General features: G+C 36.1%; 1 protein-coding gene across 1 annotated transcript in view; it reads left to right on the plus strand.

Moving 5' to 3' along the window:
* Nucleotides 1-22795, plus strand: part of DNAH14 (dynein axonemal heavy chain 14) — a 190996-nt gene that overhangs the window by 46591 nt on the left and 121610 nt on the right. Inside the window, exons 20-34 of the mRNA XM_069484603.1 lie at nucleotides 807-1052; nucleotides 1867-1988; nucleotides 2533-2704; nucleotides 5370-5474; nucleotides 5560-5678; nucleotides 6150-6224; nucleotides 7396-7483; nucleotides 9568-9821; nucleotides 13875-14106; nucleotides 15206-15259; nucleotides 17002-17147; nucleotides 18561-18629; nucleotides 19214-19400; nucleotides 20272-20348; nucleotides 22133-22304. Of these exons, the coding sequence (XP_069340704.1) occupies nucleotides 807-1052; nucleotides 1867-1988; nucleotides 2533-2704; nucleotides 5370-5474; nucleotides 5560-5678; nucleotides 6150-6224; nucleotides 7396-7483; nucleotides 9568-9821; nucleotides 13875-14106; nucleotides 15206-15259; nucleotides 17002-17147; nucleotides 18561-18629; nucleotides 19214-19400; nucleotides 20272-20348; nucleotides 22133-22304 (2118 nt within the window). The remainder of the gene's footprint in view (nucleotides 1-806; nucleotides 1053-1866; nucleotides 1989-2532; nucleotides 2705-5369; nucleotides 5475-5559; nucleotides 5679-6149; nucleotides 6225-7395; nucleotides 7484-9567; nucleotides 9822-13874; nucleotides 14107-15205; nucleotides 15260-17001; nucleotides 17148-18560; nucleotides 18630-19213; nucleotides 19401-20271; nucleotides 20349-22132; nucleotides 22305-22795) is intronic.

The following is a 22795-nucleotide window of genomic DNA, read 5'->3' on the forward strand; positions in this document are numbered from 1 at the left end:
GTCAACTTATCCCACCATCCTCTCATACCCATCTTTGGCAGGCCCGTAGGAAAGATGATAAAAACTAGTCATATCTGTTCATTGTCCCCACTGAGCTGCATTACCAAAACACAGAGATTAAGCATCATTCTTTAACCCAATGGAAATGACATACAGGAATAGTAGTAGATTCTCATTCCTAAATAGGGATAAAAACAATAAGTCTAGCTAGTTAATTTAAAGATGTAGACATGAGAAGCTCTGAGTATTATGGTGAGTGAATCTGGAGATCTTATGTCCAAATTTAGTCCCATGAGAATTTTAAGTCAGTGCACATGGCAAGGAGGCCTATATAAACTCTACCAATGTATTCTGAGATACACTTATCCTCAAGGATATGAGGCAAATAAAGAGAAGCCATGGAAATTTGGGTCCATTAGAGTTTCATTCTTTTAGATGAATATATGCCAAGAATTATTATAAAGAGTAAAAACATGTCACAAATTAAGCAATTAGTTCACATTATCTTAGGAAGGAAATAATACCATCTGCACATTTACAGAATTTATTTACTCTGACTAGAATCAGACAAAAATTAGAAATTTTCCTTGAACAAGAAGGATGTGAAATAGGATAATTTAAAACTGCAAAGGGCTATTTTCATGAAGGTTAGGCCATGAAGACTCTGGTTAGGATGTAGACCTAACTGAAATCAGATCTTCAGTACTTCTGATGTGCCTTTCAAAACATACATTTAAATCTTCCATTTAAATGTATCAGGAATTTTTTGGTCCACTTAAGATTAAATAATAATTTGTTCGTTTCAGATGTTTCTGTATGAAAATGAAATAAGGGATATATCAACCTCAGCAAGTAATGAAGCTGCTCTTGAAAAAATGCTATCTAAGATGATTGATTTTTGGAACACTACTCCTTTACATTTAGTTCTTCATCACACAGAGAGTTACTCTATCCTAATAATTTCATCTATAGATGACATATTAGCTCAGTTAGAAGAATCTCAAGTCATACTTGCCACAATTAAAGGATCTTCCTATATCGGTCCCATTAAGGTAAATACTATGATAAAATGTTTTAATTTTCTATAGTTATTTATCACTTTAACTTTTTGCATTCTACTGATAAGAACATACACTACACTTCCTAGCCAGAATGCCAAGAAGTGTTGCGTTCTACAATTTTACACTTGCTTTTGAATTATATAAATTATTCATACACTCAAATAGAAATGGTCAAATATGTAGTAGTTTGAATACTAAAGTAGCTTTTTATGGAAGCATTAATTGTTCATGAGGAAACATCAAAATGTTGAATAAGGGGTGGACAAGATAAATTTAGTTCATATAAAAACATGACCCTGTATACTGTGACTATTACCATCAGTGTTCCCTGATGGTCCCTCACTGTGCTGCTCCACATCCAGTAACACACCTAACAATCACGTTAAACCTTTGAGAAACTCAACAAGATACGTAATAATACAGAGATAGTAAATAGCAAACTTAAAATAATGGCTTATACATGAACTCACACACACATGTGCTTGCATCTATATAGTAATTGATAGAGAGTTAAAGAGAAGTATGTACCCAACAAATGGAATTCACATTATTTTCAAACACATACGTTTAGGGAAAATGTCAGTCAGTTGGACCCTAGGGAACGATGCCTGGTGCTCACACAGTGCTGGGAATAGTGCCTGTATCCACCAGTCACAACAGAAAATCATTTATGTGACTTTCTGTTAATTATTTTCCATATGTCAATGACTGCTAATCACCTTTGATCTCAGTTTCTATTATGTGACTCTTATAGAATAATTTCATATATTTAGATTTGTATGTCTGTATATTTTTATCATTGTAGGATCTTGTGACTAAATGGGATCAAAACTTGACTCTCTTCTCTTACACCCTTGAGGAATGGATGAGTTGTCAAAGAAATTGGCTTTATCTTGAACCAATCTTTTATTCTTTAGAAATACAAAGGTAAAAGTTTAAAATATACCATATACAGGGAAAAAAAATGCATGGTGGATACTATATTTTCTGTTATCCTTGAGAAATCTTTTCTTCAATGAACAACTTATCCTACGTATAGACAGAGAAGTATTATAATCTGCCCTACTCCTCCTTTAAAACCTAAATCAAATATCTTCTTCTCCAAGAAGCTCTCTTCAGATCCCATTTTTTCTTTAGAATTTCAGTAGCCCTTTTGAAATTACATTTCTTAGGATATAAATCATTTCTTACTTTATGTAGAACTTGTATATTATCTGTCTTCCACCACACACTAAGTATAATCTGGTTAAATGATGGTTGTATGTCTAATTTATCTTAGGATTTCCTACGGTGTACATCTGGTACACACCAGACAGTTGAAAAGTATCTTTAATTAATGATTGACCATGAAAAATGTAACATACTGAAACATTTTAAAAGTTAAACAATATTCTGTGGAAAAGGCATTTAGATTATAGATTTCAGTTATAGAGCCTTCAAAAAACAGTTTCATCTACTTTTATTTCTAAAGGCAGCTCCCAGCAGAAACAAAACTTTTTGCTCAGGTGATTTGCATGTGGAAAGAAGTAATGTCAAAAATACAAAACAAACCGAATGCTTTGCAAATAACCACCTCTGCAGGAGTCCTGGAAATTTTGCAAAATTGCAATATACGTCTTGAAAATATAAAGAAAAGTCTTGAGGTAAAACTATAGCAATACTATAGTGGAGAATTATTTAACTTTACAAAAGTAAAGTAAAAGTAATGTAATCTACAGAAGCTAATTTCAGTGCAGATTTTCTTCTCTCTTCCAGCTGCCAATAATTTTTCAAACTCTCGCTATCTAGAGTGTTAATGAAAATATTATCAAAAGAAAAAGTGGTTGGACTAACCTTAAATGACTGCTGGCAAAGTACCAAACTTTTGAGTGCCCAAGTTTCCTTATCTTTAAGTCAAAAATAACCTTACTTTGAGGGGCTTTGTGCTAAATGAGATGATGTGTTTAAAGCACAAGAGCTGGCACAAAGAAAAGTCCTTAATAAAGGTTAATTATTTTTATTAGCACTGTTATTGTTAAGTTGATAAATTCATCAAAAGTTGAACTAGAATATTTTGATGAGTTCATAAATTAAATTACGGATTGCATATATTTATACATTGCCAGAACATTAAATTGTCTGCTAGACATACATATCCTGTAATACTGTATCTTAATATTGGCAATTCCTGGTGCTCATATTCACTTCAATTCATAAACCAAGATTTTTATTCAGGCATTCATCACTTTTCCTTGCTAAACACAAGCCACAGTGGTTGTGATGATTCCTCCAAAATGTCTACAAGTGGTCACAGCCGACAGAAAGTACACTGCCCAGGCAGGGCCTCTTCTATTCACATCCATGCTCTGGGGCAGGAATAAGGGGCCGCGCCCAGAGTGATTCCGGTTAATAATAGCCAGGCCATCATTCAGATAAGCCTTCTGGTTATTTCTGGCACATCTTTAATATGCCTATGTGCTGGAACTACAAAAATAAAAGACCTATTCCCTACTATTATGTAACTCAAAATCTATTTTAGGAAACAAAAAAGGAGATATTATAATCTGATGTATGCTACAATAGGTTGGATGGTGTGGCCGTATTAAGGAGAAGAAATTCCCACACCCTGGGGGAAGTGATAACTCACTTGGGTCTTGAAAGAAGTGGAGGTGTTATCTTGGGTAAAAGAGTCTGAGTGGAGGTGGGTGGGTGGGAAAAGCATCCTAGGCAAAGGTAGAAAGAACAAAGACGTGGAGCCATTAGCAGGTATGGTTTGTGAGCAGGATGATGCAGGGGGCGCAGAGGTTGCAAATGGGAAAGTGGTGAGAGATGAGATTCTCCAGGGAAGAAGGGGACAGAGGGTAGAGGGCTTTGAATATCACAATGGGTTTTGACTTTAATGAGTAGCCACTGAAGGATTTTAAGCCAGAAAATGAAGTAATTTAATTCAGAAATATCTCTCTGGAAGGAAGCATAGATTGTGGATTGGGGACAGTGAGAATAAATATTTAAAAACCGCTAGAAATACTGGCGGCTAACATATAAGGCTGGGGTGAGGATGAAAGAAGGTGGAGCCAGGAGCATCAGATAGGTAAGTAGAGGATGAAAGAAAGAGGTCCTGGATTGTGCCTAGGTTTCTGGCTTGGCCAAAAGAGTGGAAGATAATTACGCACAGAGATAGGAGCTAGATGAGGAGGCTTGTGTGGAAACAAGTAAGTTTGGTTCATGTTGAGAAGCTAACATATATGGGACATTAAAGCGAACATCTTCAAGTGGCAATTGGTTATATAGATCTGGGGCAGAGAGAAGTGATCTGAGCTGAAGAGCAAGTCGGTATGTATCAAGTAGCTCAGGAAATGCATGATGAGTCGGAAGAGTGATGAAGACGGAACTCAAGAGATGTCAGCATTAAGGTGTGGAGGACAGAAGGGACTTTTGAGGGAAAATGATAAGAAGTGGCTGAGGGATGAAAGAGAGTGAAATCCCGGAAGTCAAAACAAAGGGCAGGGTCAACAGCGTTAAATGCTATGGAAATATCATGTAACATGAAGACTAAAAAGCTCCCGGTAAATTTGCTAACAGCAGGGGCCACATGGCAGAGTGTGAGACGACTGAGAGATGAGTAAATACAGATTTTGAGTTTACAGACTATCTTTTCAGGAACTTTTGTGGAGAGAAGATGGGCAAGAAGACAGCAACTAAAGGAGAAGGAGGACTTTTTATAATTTTTTAATGAGAGCAATTTAAGGGGGAGGCCTGTTGCGAGGGAGAGACTGAAGGTATAGGAGAGTCATAAATAAATCAAGGATATCTTAGCCTGGCATAAGTGAATGTATCTTTCTTCCTCTGAAAAGAAGGAAAGACTTAAGGCTGGTGTTAATGCCTCTAAGTTGTGGGGAGGGGTAGAAAATCTAGAAATTCTCTGCACAGTAGAATGTGAGGTCATCTGTGAAATGATGACTTATTCTCTAAGGTGATAACTTCACCTATAGAAAATAAAAGCAGAAAGTTCAAAGCATTGGAAAGCAGTGCTGATAATACCCAAATACAGTACTTTATTAATGGTCAATAATAAAATAGAGTGTGTGTGTAATGTGTGGGGGCTTTTCATTTATTTTTGTTTCCATTTTAGTTTTGCTTTACTAAAAAATTTTGGCTTTTTAAGTATAACTTTCATTAAGCATGGAAAGTTATTTTGACTGATTCTAGTATGTATACTATAACTTTCATATTGTGGCATGTGTTTGTAAATGTAGTCCCAAATAAGGATGTAATTTATATCGTGATTAAACATATATTCTGAATTGCATTTCTTTTGGTTCTGGACAGGACTACCTTGAACTTAAAAGAGTCATTTTCCCAAGATTTTACTTTCTTAGCAATGCTGAACTTCTTGATATTCTAGCCGATAGCAGAAATCCTGAGGCTGTACAGGTAATAACATTATTCTTTGTTCAATATTATTTCCTGACCAGGTCAGGATTTAATAATGTTACTGACATTTGTTTCTGGTTCACAGCCTCATCTTGTGAAATGTTTTGAAAATATAAAACAATTAGTGATATTGAAACAAGAAATTGGCCCTCCTGCTGTAAAAATGCTCGTATCTGCTGAAGGAGAATGTCTTGTGCTGCCAAAGTATGATAAACGTTACAACCTATATGTATAGACTCCATGCAACCTCATTATTTAAAACCTCTCCTTTGAAATTTCTGATATTTCATAAAAGTTTGCTAAGCAAACTATTTCTTCAAAGATGATATTCTCATGCAAATGCACTTTTGCTTTTCCATGAACCCTTCCGTACATAATCTTCTCATCTTTGCTTTAATTAAAAGTAAATAATCTTCAAACTCCTGGATGCATTCTAATTTATTGTGTAAATTTATGGTTTTGATGTCAGAATTTCCTAAGCAAGATAATATGTTTTCTGCATGGTTTTCCAAATTAAGATCTAGAAAAACCTAAAGATGGCATTAGGTATAAATGTTATAATGGCCCATGAATATTATAAAAGTATGTGCAAAATTTAGACTACAGACTTATCAAAGTACTGAAATATGAATTAAAATATTTCTTCATAATGTTATTTTTTGAAACAAATTTTAGGAAAATTCGTGTAAGAAATGCTGTAGAACAGTGGCTGGTAAATGTAGAAAAAAGCATGTTTGATGTGCTAAAAAAGTAAGTACAATTTTCAAATCCTAAAATTATATAATATACACATGTATATGTACATTCTTAAAACTTGATTATCTACTAGTGTAAGTGGGGAATATCCAGAAGAGAATATGAAGTAAAGTCCCTTATGAAATGAGTTTCCATAGAGCATGATGACACATGGCTAAATGGAAGGTAGTCATTTTTGCAGTGTAAATTTAGTTTGATAGTATAATCATGAACAATATTCAGATAGTTTTTGTGTACATTGAGATTCATGTGTATCTGAAAACTGGCCAGGATCTTAACTACCTATGCCTACTTTCAAAAGATCTAGCGCTTAATAGGCCTCCAGTTTCAGCCCACCTTACTACTTTGCATTTCTGTTCCACTTTTACTTCCTGGAATTGCTTATTTGGTTTAGTTTTTTAATGTTCTCCTTTTTATATGTTAATCTGTCCTTGCAATTTATTTAGAGTGGAAAAAAAAAACCTCAGAGTGCAAACTTTTAAAACTAATTTAACTAGAACAGTATCATTGCATTTATAATTATTTATTGTTCGTTATAGAAAGACTATTTATCTTTCAGTTTTCGTATCTGTATTTATTAATATTATTCTGAATGCTAATACAAGGTTTCTAGAGGAATTTAAGGAATATGCATTATGCATGGATTAAGGCTCTGTCCCCTCTGTTTGGTCCCATACATATACCTAAATTAGAACAAAAAAATCAGATTTTATTTTATTTTTTTTTTTTTTGAGACAGAGTTTCGCTCTGTTGCCCGGGCTAGAGTGAGTGCCGTGGCGTCAGTTTAGCTCACAGCAACCTCAAACTCCTGGGCTCAAGCGATCCTACTGCCTCAGCCTCCCGAGTAGCTGGGACTACAGGCATGCACCACCATGCCCGGCTAATTTTTTCTATATATATTTTTAGCTGTCCATATAATTTCTTTCTATTTTTAGTAGAGATGGGGTCTCGCTCTTGCTCAGGCTGGTCTCGAACTCCTGAGCTCAAACGATCCGCCCACCTCGGCCTCCCAGAGTGCTAGGATTACAGGCGTGAGCCACCGCGCCCGGCCAAAAAAATCAGATTTTAAAAGAAAATTCCCCTGTGACCTTGTCATGCTTGATCATTAAATGGGCACAATCAATGATTAGATATAAATAATATAACTAAATTTTTTTATTTATAGATTTGTAAGTCAAGGGATTGAAGACTGGAACTCCCAGATTTTTTCCCTGTGGGTAGTATCACATCCAGGACAAGTGGTGCTCACCGTGGTAAGTCAATGCCACGTTGACGTGTGCATGCAGGCATACCTCGGAGATACTGTGGGTTCAGTTCTAGATCACTGCAGTAAAGCGAATATTGCAATAAATGAAGTCACAAGAAATTTTGGTTTCCCAGCGCATATGTTATGTTTATACTATACTGTAGACTATTAAGTGTGCAATAACATTATGTCTGAAACATTTACATAATTTAAAAATACTGAATGGCTAAAAAATGCTGACAATCATCTGAGCCTTCAGTGAGTTGTAATCTTTTTGCTAATGGAGCATCTTGCCTCAGTGTTGTTGGCTGCTGACTGATCAGGATGTTGGGTGCTGAGGGCTGGAGTGGCTGTGGCAATTTCTTAAAATAAGACAATGACATTTGCCACACTGGTTGACTCTTCATGAAAGATTTCTCTGTAGCTTTTGATGCCTTTTGATAGCACTTTACCCACAGTAGAATTTCTTTCAAAATTATAGTCAGTTCTCTCAAACCCTGCCACTGCTTTACAAACTAAGTTTATGGGGAAACTCTAAATCCTTTGTTGTCATTTCCATGACATTTATAGCATCTTCACCAGGAATAGTTTCCATCCCAAGGAAACCACTCTTTGCTCATCCATAACAAGCAACTCGTTATCCATTAAAGTTTTGTCATGAGATTGCAGCAATTCAGTCACATCTTCAGGCTCGACTTCTAATTCTAGTTCTTTGGCTATTTCTACCACATCTGCAGTTACTTCTTCCACTGAAGTCTTGAAGCCTTCAAAGTCATCCATGAGGGTTGGAATCAACTTTTTCCTAACTCCTGGTAATGTTGCTATTCCTCTCATAAATCACAAATGTTATTAGTAGCATCCAGAATGGTAAATTCTTTCTAGAAGATTTTCAATTTACTTTGCCCAGATCCACCAGAGGAATCACTCTCTTATGTCTGCTATGGCCTTACAATATATATTTCTTAAATAATAAGACTTGAAAGGCAAAATTACTCCTTGGTCCATGGGCTTCAGAATGGATATTGTGTTGGCAGGCATGCAAACAACATTAATCTCCTTGTACGTCTCCATCAGAGCTCTTGAGTGACTAGGTGCGTTGTCAATGAGAAGTAATATTTTGAAAGGAATCTTTTTTTCTGAGTAGTAGTTCTCAACAGTGGGCTTAAAATATCCAATGAACCATGCTGAAAATTGATGTACTATTATCCAGGCTTTGTTGTTCCGTTTATGGAGCACAGACAGAGTAGATTTAGCATAATTCTTAAGGGTCCTAGGATTTTCAGAATGGTAAATGAGCACTGGCTTCAACTTAAAGTCACCAGCAACACTAGCCTCTAACAAGAGAGTCAGCTTGTTCTTTGAAGCTTTGAAGCCAGTCATTGACTTCTCATCTCTAGCTATAAAAGTCTTAAATGGCATCATCTTCCTACAGAAGGCTGTTTTGTCTACATTGAAAATCTGTTGTTTAGTATAGCCACCTTCAGCAGTTATCTTAGCTCAGTCTTCTGGATAACTCGCTACAGCTTCCACACGAGCACTCGCTGCTTCACCTTGTACTTTTATAGCAACAACGGTATCTTTCCTTAAACCTCACGAACCAACCTTCTGTTAGCATTAAAGTTTTCTTCTGCAGCTTCCTCACCTCTCAGCCTTCCATAGAATTGAAGAGAGTTAGGGCCTTGCTCTGGATTAGGCTTTGCCTTAAGGAAATGTGGGAGCTGGTTTGTTCTTTTATCCAGACCACTCAAACTTTCTCCATGTCAGCAATAAAGCCCTTTTGCTCTCTTATCATTCGTGCGTTCACTAGAGTGGCATTTTTAATATCCTTCAAGAACTTTTCCTTTGCATTTACAGCTTGGCTGAGTGTTTGGCTCAAGAGGCATAGCTTTCAGCCTGTCTCAGCTTCTCACGTGTCTTCCTCACTAAGCTTAATCATTTGTAACTCTTGGTTTTAAGAGAGAGATGTGCGACATTTGATTTGAACAGCACACAAGTGCGCTCACACATATACCACATATACTTCACAAAATATGTTTTAATTTAAAATAAAATTTATGCTTCAGTTATCATACATATCTCTTACCTTTTCAGAGCCAGATCATGTTTTATGATGATTGTGTCAAAAGTTTTGGGAATTCTCATTCAAAAGAAGAGTTGGAGAATGTCCGTGCTGATGTGATATGTCATCTAGAAGAGGTTGCGGGGCTGGTAGTGTTGGATACTAGTAACTCTCGAGCAAAAGCTGTTCTGGGAGCACTGCTTACCCTTTATGTTCATTGCAGAGATATAGTGACAAATCTACTGCTTAAAAATATCTTCAGTGCACAGGATTTTGAGTGGTCAAGGTAGGTAGTTCTAAATTAAAACTACATACAGTAACTTCTCATAAACATATATTTAGGTAAACTTACTCTCTACCTCACACTGTGTCAAACTTTAGTTTTAATTTTGGGAGATTTACCGAAATTCTAAGCAAATTGCACCAATTTGACTTTAGTAGTCTCCCTTTATCTGTGGTTTTGCTTTCCATAATTTGAGTTACCCACAGTCAACCACGGTCTGAAAATAGGTAAGTACAGTACAATAAGATACTTTGAAAGGTAGATCGGATTCATATAACCTTTATTATAGTATATTGTCATAATTGTTCTATTTTATTATCAGTCATTATTGTTAATCTCTGTGCCTAAATTAAATTTTGACATAGGTACATATATATAGAAAAAACTTAGTATATAGTATGTATAGGGTTTGAAACTATATGCAGTTTCAGGCATCCGCCAAGGGTCTTGAAACCTATCTTCCACAGCTAGGAGGGGACTACTGTACCATATTCCTGTTTTTCCTCCTTTCTCTTTTTTCCTCTCCCTCATTTTTACTTCTGTTTTATCTTCCGAACCTAATTACGCTCTTCTGATAGTTGCATTTCCCCTTTTGCCATTCAGACAGAAGGCAATAGTTGTCAATGGGCAGTGAGAACTCTACCTCAAGCCTCTTCTTTCCCCTGCACTGTCAATTCTAGAATAGACTAGGGTGGAGAACATTTCCCACCAACTCCTTAACTCCAAACTACTTTCCTTCTACCCAGAGTCAATTAGTAAAATATGAAAATGTAGAAAAATGGAGCCACTACTTTTGGTGAGGAGATCAAGCACAAGATTCCTATAATAAATGTGACATTTCAAACTTGTGAATTAATTTTTTGTAAGGTTTTCTTTGTTCATAGAAAAGTGTCTTGCCTATATCATCTAAGGTGTTTGGTTCTCAAGAAAAGTTAATTTTTAAGAAATTCTGCAGTTAGCATAAATTTCCTTATTTTAGGTATGACAATTTCCTTTAAACTCTAGGAAGTTCTGGCCAGAGCAATTAGGCAAGAGAAAAAAATAAAGGGCATCCAAATTGGAACGGAAGAAGTCAAATTAGCCTTGTTCAAAGATTACATGAACACCTAGAAAAAGCTAAAGGCTCCACCATAAAACTGTTAGAACTTATAAATGAATTCAGTAAAGTCACAGGATACAAAATCAACATAAAAAAATCAGTAGCATTTATGGATGCCAACAGCGAACAATCTGAAAAATAAATCAAGGAAACAACCCAATTTACAATAGCTATAAAAAATATAAAATACCTAGCAATCAATCTAACCACAGAAGTGAAAATTCAATACAGGGAACACTATAAAACTGATGAAAGTTATAGAAGAGGACATAAAAAATGGAAAGATATTCTATGCTTATGGATTACAGAAATAATATTGTTAAAATGACAATACTACCCAAAGCAATTTACAGATTCAATGCAATCCTTATCAAAATGCCAATGGCATTCTTCACAGAAATAGAAAAAAACCAATTTATATGGAACCACAAAAGACTCGGAATAACCAAACCAAACCTGAACAAAAAGAACAAAGCTGGAGGCATCACACTACCTGACTTCAAAATCTATTACAAAGCTATCTATGTAGTAGCCAAAACAACATAGTACTGACATAAAAACAAACATATGGACCAATGGAAAAGAATAGAGAATCCGGATATAAATCCACACACTCACAACCAACTCATCTTCAACAGAGGCACCAAGAACTTATTAATACAATGAGGAGAAAGGACTGTCTTTTCAATAAATGGTGCTGGGAAAACTTGGTAACTGTAACAGAAGAATGAAACTAGACCCCTATCTCTCAGCATGCCCAAAAATCAAGTCAAAATGTATTAAAGACTTGAATCTAAGATCTGAAACTCTGAAACTGCTAGGAAAAAAACATTGAGGAAATGTTTCAGGACATGGGTCATGGCAAAGCCTTTTCGTGTAGGACCTTAGAATCACAGGCGACCAAAGCAAAAATAGACAACTGGGATTACATCAAGCTAAAAATCTTCTGCAAAGCAAAGAAACAGTCAACAAAATGAATAGACAACCCACAGGATAATCTCTTAATTACCGAAGAGGATATATCATGTTTATGAATACATTACTCTTCAAAAAGTCTAGTATTTCATTATTACTTTGTATTAACTCTTTTTAAAAATGAAAATTAAAAAGTAGAAGAACATATACAGAAAAGTAAACTAGGAAAGAGAAGATTCAAATAATGCTTTGTAAGTGTGTCTGAGTTTAGGGTTACAGTTCCCAAACTGTGTGCCAAGGTGCCCCAAGCCACTGTAGAGAATTTGCAAGGGCTCTGCAAGCTATTTTAAACTTTTGGAGGAATCACAGCAATTTACTTATAAAAGACATCAAACATGCTAGTAGCTCAAAATAGGTTCACAGATAATAACGGCAGATTCTGCTAGATACCTTTCAGTGATTTCTTATCCTCCTTACCAAGCTAGGTTTTTGGCAGTTGCCCTGATATAGATGTTAAATATTCCATGAAAATCACTATGGCACAGGAAATGAGGCTGGCAGTATCCAATCTGATCCCAAGGTGATAGAAGGTTTGAGAAGTGGTGCAGTGCACAATAGGGGTACACATCCCGTTAATAAGTAACTGGGTATTTAAGAATGAAATAAAAGAATAAAAGAATTTTTTTCTTTTATTTGTACAGTTTTTTAAAACAATCTACTAAATCATTAAGACAAAAATACTTATTAAGCTGTTTGACCTAAAAATTAATAAAAAACCTGTTAGATATTTCTTTTGGCCTAGGGTCATCATGAAAAAAATGACTGAGGTAAACTGAGAAAGTTTGGGAACCTCTGTTTTAGGGGAAGAATAGTAGAAGGGCTGAAGCTCTGGAAATTGATCTTCTATTTAAATAATGCTTTAGCACTTGATTCATAAAACAAATGCTCATTATTATGATAGAAAATTCCTTTTAAAAAATTCATTTCCTTCAATAAGTACTTCTCTCTTTCTTATGGATATATGCCTCTCATCTGATACTTTGCAAGGTGGTAGCTTAAAATTTTTTAAAAATTTGTTTTTAATTTAAACTTAATTTAAAAATTTACTGATTTTAAAACTTTCTTTATAATCTGCCCTGTTGCTCCAGAAAGGCTTTTAAAATATTTATAAGAATATACAAGCTACTGTATGGTAGCATAAATTGAAAGTGAGTGGAATGAGAGAAGGCAAACACAGGCACAAACCAGTGCCTGTAAGAATTTTAGTAACTCTAACTTCTGAAAAGATGCTGTGTCTGACTCCATTCATAATTAAAAATCAAAACACTGCTAAACTATTAAAAATGTAATGATTTATCTCATGATGATGTTTTGATGTTTTCTAAAAATATCAAATGTAGAACTCTTTCTAAAATATTGTTTGATATTTCTTTAGTGATGGTGCCCAAATGTGTTTATTTTGAAAATTGAGTCAGCACTCACGGGGACATAAAATAGAGTCAAGAACGCATGCCACAAAGCTACAAATAGTTCGTAAATTAAACTCCAAAGCCTTGTAGAGGAGAAAATTTATGGTTAGCTACACAATCCACAGTGTTATAAAATAAACACAAATCAATTGCTCCAGAGTTCAAACTTTTTGATATTTGGAACAAATAGCATTTCTCTCAAGTACCCTCAGAGTAAGGATCCAGATTATAATGAATATTGTCTTCAGTCACATTCTTGTTGGAAATCATAATACGCTTATTGAGGTGATTCTTACATAAGTCTTCCATTTAGGCTGATATCACACCAGAGCAGCACGATTCAGCAAGGTCATTTGCCTCAGGGGGAAGCATGCTCAGATGTTCGTAGTCTCCTGAGTTCTAATATTTCATATTTAATACAGTCATTGATGAATTTTACATCACTCATTTGATTTTAATGTTTTTATTTCTATTTTTTAATCAACACTCCATTTTTAATCTTGATGATGTTTCTGCATGTGAAAAAAACTAATTTTACCAAAATAATAGGAGTATTTATAATATTGTTTTCAGACATTTGCAATATAAGTGGAATGAAAAACAAAAGCTGTGCTATGTATCTCAAGGACATGCCAGCTTTACTTACGGCTACGAGTACTTGGGCTGTACCCCAAGGTTGGTGATTACGCCTCTCACAGACCGATGCTGGCTAACTCTCACGGGGGCACTGCATTTGAATCTAGGAGGCTGTCCTGCTGGTCCAGCTGGCACAGGAAAAACGGAAACCGTCAAAGATCTAGCAAAAGTAAGTGCCTTCTATATCCAGAATAAAAAGTTCCTTTTATTTTCCTGTTACGCAAACTTCAATGGTATCTTAAATTTACAGCATTCCTGCAACTAAGATGTTTATTCATAAGCTGTCAAAAGACAGCAAGCGATTCTGTCAGGTATTTGTTGAACGCCTTTACACCATTGGAATGGGAATTGATGTACATATTTACTGTTTAGTTACTTATTGTTAAATATTTTTTCTATAAACATGCACATTCATTAATTCATAGAATTCATCAGTTAGGTTTTGAATGTCTGTTGTGTGCTGGGACTTGGGATCTCAGTAAGCCAACATATGCTTTGTATTTACTTGAAATACTGCTATACTGACTGACATGCGAATGATTAATGTCACTGTGTCTGTGTGTGTGTGTGTGTGTGTGTGTGTGTGTGAGAGAGAGAGAGAGAGAGAAGTAGTACTAGTAACTGATAAAAGCAAAGGATATAGTTTGTGACACTAGAATGTTTCTTTCATAGTTCTTTTTTTTTTTTTTTTTTTTTTTTTTTTGAGACAGTCTCACTCTGTTGCCCAGGCTAGAGTGACATAGCGTCAGCCTAGCTCAGAGCAACCTCAAACTCCTGGGCTCAAGCAGTCCTACTGCTTCAGCCTCCCAAGTAGCTGGGATTACTGGCATGCACCACCATGCCCGGCTAATTTTTTCTGTATATATTTTTAGTTGTCCATATAGTTTCTATTTTTTAGTAGAGACGGGGTCTCACTCTTGCTCAGGCTGGTCTCGAACTCCTGAACTGGAGCTACCCTCCCGCCTCTGCCTCCCAGAGTGCTAGGATTACAGGCGTGAGCCACCGCGCCCGGCCTTTCATAGTTCTTATTTGTAAATTTGTGTAAAAACATGACCTTAACACCCTATGGACTAATCGACTAAACTATAATGATATATGGGACATTTATAATACATCGAGTTTTGTGAATCTCTAAATTTGGTATCTAATTTATCTTTATATTGCAAAAGTTTTCTTAATAAAGACATTTTAATACCCTAACAGTTTTAGCATTAGTATTTTGTGCTATAATTTAAGAAATATGTTAAAATAATATTTTTGCTTCCCAGGCCTTAGGCAAACATTGTGTGGTCTTCAACTGTTTTGAGGATTTGGATTTTAAGGTAAAGCTTAAACATATATACTCAAGAGAAAATACTGTACACATAAAACAGTTGACTGAAGAATAAAAGAACCAGAAAAATACCTATCTTAGAGAGACGTTAAGTATTAATAGAACTTTAAATGCTATTAATTCTTTTAAACATAGAATAGAATAGAAACCAAGAATGTGAAAGAAATTTAAAACATACACTTTGCTTTTAGTTCAAGTGAACTCCTTAAGACTGTGGTTTTCAAACTTTTTGACAGTAGGATTCTTTTCAAATAAAATCTTATATGGAACATGAATACGTAAAACAATTAAGAGTACTGTTTTATGAATGTAAATTTACTTTAAGTCCTAACTCTACATTTATTTACTGAAAAGGTAATCATTAAGAACAGGGCTACTATGATTAACACAAAAATTTGAGAGTTTCTAGAGATGATGACTATGAGTTGGTCAGTCTTGTTCGCACATTATCTAAGACGTATCTCATAACATTCTGAAATATTTTTTATTAAAATTGCATGTACTTCTGTGCATGTCTCTTACAAACTTACTCAGTTTTAAAATACTGCAATTTGTTTTGCGTGTTCAGTTCAAACCTTTTACGTGTTACTGCTGTCATTTGCTGTTCAAAGCTCATTCATTACCACTCAGATCCTGCATTTCCAATTTGTGCTCATTTAGCACATTAAAAATATCAATAAACATAAATAAGCTGATTCAATTATTTTTGGAACACTTAGCAGATAGTCTCTTGCCTCCCCCTGGAAACTGCCTTCCAGTGGGGCCCAGGAGGGCTGTGTCTAGGCTGAGGTGAGGGAGGCACTTGCCTGCTGAGCAAAACATAAAGAGAAGCAAGAAAGCCTCATAATCAAGATAATATTTTAATGCAATATTTTAAAGTCAAAATGAATGCCAAAAAATCCCATGGTGAACAAAACATGAAAATTTTAAATAAAGACAAGATCTGATTCCTGCTACCCAGTGCGAGGAACCAACTTCAGTATCTCTCCCTGTCCAAGGGTCTCTCTTGCTGGTTCTGATTCCCTCTTCCTTCCCTCTGGGACGCCTCCCAAAACCACCTCAGGAATGCAGGCAGTCCTCAACTGGTACCTAGCCCATGCCCACGGGGTTCTGTGTGGCCTGTCATTGTTTTTGTTTGCTTTGTTGTTTTGTTTTAGTTGCTAACATCTACCGATCAATAGATTTCAGTCCAGACTTTTCAGTCTCTCACAGAACACTGGTACCCCCAGCCAACCCGGCCTGCACCCTGGCGACTGGCAGAAACCAAGTAGCAGCCACATGGCTTTGCTGGGCCCACTGCAGTCTGGACCAGACTCTACGCTGGGTCCGGCTCAGTCCTCTGCATCACCCGCCAGCAGCCCACCACTAGCCCACAGTCTTTACCTGATTCGGAAAAGGGACACTTTACACTGGAAAGTTGTCGGGAAGACTGCGCCAGGGGGCGGGTCTGGAGCGGCTCTGCGCCGTCCGTCACCTGTGGCCCCGTTTGCACAGTCCCTGTGAGCATGTGTTTGCTGTGGCGTGTTTGGGCTTTTACAAGAGACAGGCAGAGTAGTTGGCTCTCCAGAGTCTAAGCAGCTGCTGCTCTCAGCCCTACAAAAATGCTCACAGGGAGGAAATGCCAAAGGTGTTTGCTTGATTTGGGTAAGATGGGAAGAACATGTACAAATTAATATCCCAGTTAAATTTCTCACCTTTGTAATAATTTCAGTAATCTTTTTATTTTTAAAGATAGTGAGAAAATTCGTCTTTGGCCTAGTTCAGTCGGGAGCATGGTGGTGTTTCAATGAATTTAATCGAATTAACGTGGAAGTTCTCTCTGTCATTGCCTCACTGATCCTAACAATTAAGGCTGCAAAAGACAGCTATTCTGTCAGGTATTTGTTGAATGCATTTATATCTTTTGAATGGAAATCTGATACACATTTACTGTTTAGTTAATTATTGTTAAATATTTTTTTCTACAACAAGGGTTTGAGTCTTTGGGGATTTTTTTTTTAAAGCGCATACCAGAGGGACTGGCACTTAAGTGTCTGCTTGGCAAATTGCATGAAAATATATATGACTCTAACTTTCAGGCCAGCTTCAAGGCAACAGGTATCCAAACTCTTGCCCAAGCTTTGGAACAGTCTCCTGAGCTACCAGGACACTGATGCAAACATTGATATGTTCTAATTACTTTTTTTCCAGCTTAAATTCTCTTATTACCTTTTCATCTTCGGATATTGCATTTGAAGAAACCAAACAAAAGTTGCTTTTTTTCCTTTAAATCTGCATCCTTTTAAAAAACAAAATTATACTGGCTGCTCAGTTGAAACCCCCTCTTGTCTCGTTATTCTGAATTAATGTGCTTTTATTGAAAAAATCTGCAGTAACAATATTTGTTAGGATTACCAGTGTTTCATAATACAAGCAAAAATTTTTTCTCTGCAGCTAAATTTGAAATTTACATGATTTACTTTATGGACATAAATGGATTTGTGGGTTTAAAATTTTTATTATAATCAGATATTTCTAACTTAAGCTAATGGACACTAACTTGTGGCTTTACTCTCATGGATTTTGTTGCAACTGTTAAAACTAGTGTTCCCAGACCTCATAAGTCCGTGGATGTAACTGGCGGTCGCAGTAACTCACATTTCACCAACTCTTTGTTATGCTTCAGCCTCTGCAAAGTCTTCCCCATTTATGTCCAGGGAGTCCTCAGTTTTTGTCCCAATCGTTTTCCCATTTTGACCACCCTCTTTGGTATCAACTATCCAAGAATTCACTACAGAATTTTTCCCCATGGTCGCTACAACTGGTGCCAACTATAGGGTACTGATGTCCATGCTAAGGGCTCTGTCTCATGGTGGTCCCAAAGTTTTAACTTGGTACAGGGGGACTTGGGAAGTGGCTATGTTCCATGCTGAAGTAGGAACTCTATGTTGTGCCTCACTCCGCGTTCTACTGTATCATCCAGGCAGAGCTATTTCATACCCCAGTTGTCTCCTCAGGTTCCTTTCGCTGTGTAAGTCAGCCCATTCAGATGGGTACCTTCCAGCATCAGGCCCCACAAAGCTCTTCAGATGTCTTTAGACATGATCGAGTGTATGTGAATCCCAGCAGTGGTTACAACTTTGGCTCAAGATGAACCTCTTTTCTTTCTCTTACCACTCTTTTTTCCAGTGTGCTTTGTTTGGATTTAAATGTAACACAGCTTTTAAAAAGTTCCCAAACTCACTTGTAGTTTTAACCTACTTTGGACTAGAGAAAACAGTTCTAGTGATGAATACTGTAATGTCTTATAGGTTTGTACTGGAAGGAAAAGAAGTTCGCGTTAATATGTCTTGTGCAGTATTTATCACCGTGAATCCTGGGTAAGTATCAGTGAGTCTGGTGGGAGTGGACACAGACCAAAATCCTTTTCTTAAATCTTATCTATAGATGGGGTTGTCTGACATCATATCTCTGTCATTCACCCTCCACCAACCTCTGAACCTTTCCACTACTGGCACCATTTATGAATAGCTACAAGTCTATGCCTATTCATGTGGATAATTTCACATTAACCTTCTGACCCAGACACATTTTTACTTCATGAATACTCAGAGAGAAAGGAAAAGGTCATCAGTTTTTCACAATGAAGACACAGGCAGAAAATCTGATGAGAGTGCAAAGGGGAATAAGAATATGGTGGTTATGGGGAATGGATGTTGGGCAAGTTCAATAATCACCTGCATGAAAGCTACAATAACCCAGGGAATCAGAGAGAACTGTTGTGAGGTGAATTATTGGAGGAGGCACAGGAAGAAAATATGACCAACCAGGAAGCACTGTGGGTTTTACTAAGGGTCACATAGAAAGCCAATAGAATTATTTGAAGGAAAAGTATATCATGTGGGTCCTCATTTGAAAAATTGAAAAGTGGTGGTTTTTTGTTTGTTTTTCTCTTCCTCTTCAGGTATAGAGGTCGGGTAGAGCTTCCGGATAACTTAAAATCTCTGTTTCGCCCAGTGGCAATGATGGTGCCCCATTATCAAATGGTTGCTGAAGTAATACTATTTTCATTTGGTTTCAAATCTGCAAAATCACTCTCTGGAAGGCTAGCTAACCTTTATGAATTAGCTAGCAAACAGCTCTCACAGCAGGTAAAGAACTACTTTTCTTCAAATATTTGAAGATGATTATATATAAAAATAACTTTAAACAATACTTTTCTGGTATTGGTCCAGGAATGACCCTGGGACCTTACCAAATAATGGAGCTAGGATTCCTATCAACACATGAAGTCCATATACAAGCTTAGGTGTAAGGCAAAATGTAAAGTCAATCAAGATTCTAAGCCTTTCCTCCAAGATCTGGGGAGTAATCAAACATCTGTTATTTTTAATTATAGACTACTTTCTCCATATAAGGACGTTAATATCTAGAGCAGTTGTGCTCAAACTTTATTGTGCATCAGAATAATTTGGAGGACTTGTTAAAACACAAAGTGCTGAGCCTTGCCCCAAGCTTTGAATTCTGTGTGTCTGGTAGGGGGCTCAAGAATTGGCATTTCTAAGAAGTTCTCAGGTGTTACTGATGCTGCTGATCTGACTACCACACTGACAATTATTCTTCTAGGATATGCCAGCTTAATGGGTATTTGCTTCTTACCCAAAATGGTTTGGACGGCTAGCCACATTTTCCTAAAATGTGGAGAAATTTATCTTTTAATATTCTTTAAATTTATCTCTTTTCATTTCAGAGACTATTTAATTCAGATACTGATAGTTTTTAACACCTTTAATACTTGTTATTCTTTCTCTTAAGAAAGAGACTTTTAAAAAGAGCATCAGTTTGGAAGAGAAATTAGAGCATCAGAAGCAGAACTGAGGGTTTCTTGGATTCATATCACTGTTTCCCTTCATAGAATAAAAGACCAGTAATTTAACTATATATACTGCATGCATGTATTTTCAAATGGCTCTGGTTTTTCTTTGTGAATTTTAATTACTCAAATATTTTAATGTTTGATAGGACCATTATGATTTTGGCTTGAGGTCCCTGAAGACAGTTTTAGTAATGGCTGGAAAGAAGAAACGGGAGTTCAAATGGTCAGTTGAATTTTGAATTGAGTGTTAGGTAAAAAAGGATTTATATGCCACTGGGGAAATAATTTATAGAATTTTAAGTAATGATGACAAGTTAAAACAGGGAGCCCCCAGAGTGTCATAGTAAAATATTGTAGAGGTTATTTAAGGGTATGAAAGAAGAGGAAGAAAAAAATGCACAAATTCACTGAGTACCTTTCCCTAATAAAGCCTATGCTTTTAAAAGAAAGTGCTTTGCATTTATATAATAAAAGATATAATGGAATGAAAGACCCCATGTAGAAGAGCAGTAAGTTAATGAGAAATGTCAAACCTATATGAATATACCTGTAAGAGAAATGTGTAAAGCCCATGTAAGGAAAACTTTAAAATAGGATGGAAAGAAATGAAAATGTGAATAAATGAAATAATACACCACATTTATAATATCATAATTTACATTCCTACCAACAGTGTATAAGCCTTCCCTTTTCATTGCATACATGCCAACATCTATTATTTTTTGATTTTTAATGATGTCTGTTGAGTAAGATGGTATCTCATTGTGGTATTAATTTGCATTTCCCTGATGATTAGTGATGTTGAGCATTTTTTCATATGTTGTTGGCCAGTTGTCTATCTTCCTTTGAAAAATGTCTGTTCATGTCATTTGCCCGCTTTTTAGTGGGGTGGTTTGTTTTTTTCTTGGTGAGTTATTTGTGTTCCTTGTAGATTCTGGATATTAGTCCTTTGTCAGATACATGCTTTGGAAATATTTTCTCCCATTCTGTAGGTTGTCTATTTACTCTTTTATTTCTTTTGCTGTGCAGAAGCTTTTTAATTTAATTAAGTCCCATTTGTCTATTTTTGTTTTTATTGCATTTGCTTTTGGGTCTTAGTCATAAATTCCTTGCCTAGGCCTGTGTGCAAAAGAGTTTTTCCTAACTTTTCCTCAAGACTTTTTATTGTTTCAGGTCTTACATTTAAATTTTTAATCCATCTTGAGTTAATTTTTGTATATAGTGAGAAATGGGGATCTAATTTGATTCTTCTGTATATGGCTGTCCAATTTTCCCAGCACCATTTATTGAATAGGGTGTCCTTTTCCCCGTGGATGTTTTTCTTTGCTATGTCAAAGATCAGTTGGTTGTAAGCATATGGTTTTATTTCTGGGTTAGTTATTCTGACCCATTGATCTATGTTTCTACTTTTATGCCAGTACTATGCTGTTTTGGTTGCTACAAATTATATTGTTCTTTTTGCTTAGGATTGCTTTGGCTATTCTGGCTCTTTTTTGGTTCTACATGAGTTTTAGAATTGTTTTTTCTAATTCTGTGAAAAATGATGTTGGTATTTGATAGGAACATAAGGTTGACTCTCAAATCATCAAGGTGTTTAAATTTTAAAAATCCAAAAAGCAGTATATATTTCCTAGGGCTGCCATAGAAAATTACCACAAACTTGGTGTCTTAAAACAACAGAAATATATTTTCTCACGGTACCTGAAGCTAGAAGAATGAAATCAATATCGTGGGCAGGGCCGCTCTCTCTCCAGAGACTCCTGGGCAGATTCTATTCCTTTCCTCTTCCAACTTCTGGTGGTTCCTGGCTAAGGCCACGTTACTCCCGTCTCAGCCTTCATCTGCACATCCCCTGTTCTGCATGTCACTGTATCTCTCTCCCTCTCTCTTATTAGGATACATGTAATTGACATCAGGATAGCCACCCTAAAAAAGAATATTAATTGTCTTTAATGTCAGCAAAACAGAGTTACTAATTTGTTCTTTATGTTTGTTATACCATTAAAGTGACACCGGTGACAATCCTTCTGAAACAGATGAAACTCTGATCATTATTGAGGCTGTAAGAGAAGCTAGTTTACCAAAATGTCCTCCTGAAGATGTCCCACTTTTTGAAAAGATTATAGGAGATATTTTTCCTGGAGTGACAGTTTTAAAAGCAAATCAACTTGCCTTGGAGGTAAAAAGACCCTTGAAAATCATCACAGATTATTTAGATGTGGAATATCAATTAAGAAACTAGATGTCAATTAAAAGTATTACATTTCTTCCTGAAATATTCTATTTGGGGGATAAAAATACTTGGAGATACATATTTCCCCTTGGGGAAGACATACCTTTCAGTGCATCATGGCCTAAAGGAAAAAACAAACTGTGCACCTTTGGGCAAGGAAGGCCATTACCTGTTTTGTCTCTCAATTTTCTCATCTTTCAGATGATGATAATGGTGTCCTTCCCACTTTGAAGGGGTGCATTGATAATAAAATTAGATCAAAGTTATGAAAAAGACTTAAAATGTAAATACTTTGTAATCATTAAAATTAAATACCATAATTGTAGAGTTCTTTATTGTTTCTCTTGTAATACACAGCCTCATAGTCGTTGCCTTACTCTAGGTAGGATCCCAGTATCTCTTCCTAATACTATTATATAGTCGCCTACCACTCCGTG

The sequence above is a fragment of the Eulemur rufifrons genome, chromosome 11 (genome assembly GCF_041146395.1).
Source record: "Eulemur rufifrons isolate Redbay chromosome 11, OSU_ERuf_1, whole genome shotgun sequence".
NCBI lineage: Eukaryota > Metazoa > Chordata > Mammalia > Primates > Lemuridae > Eulemur > Eulemur rufifrons.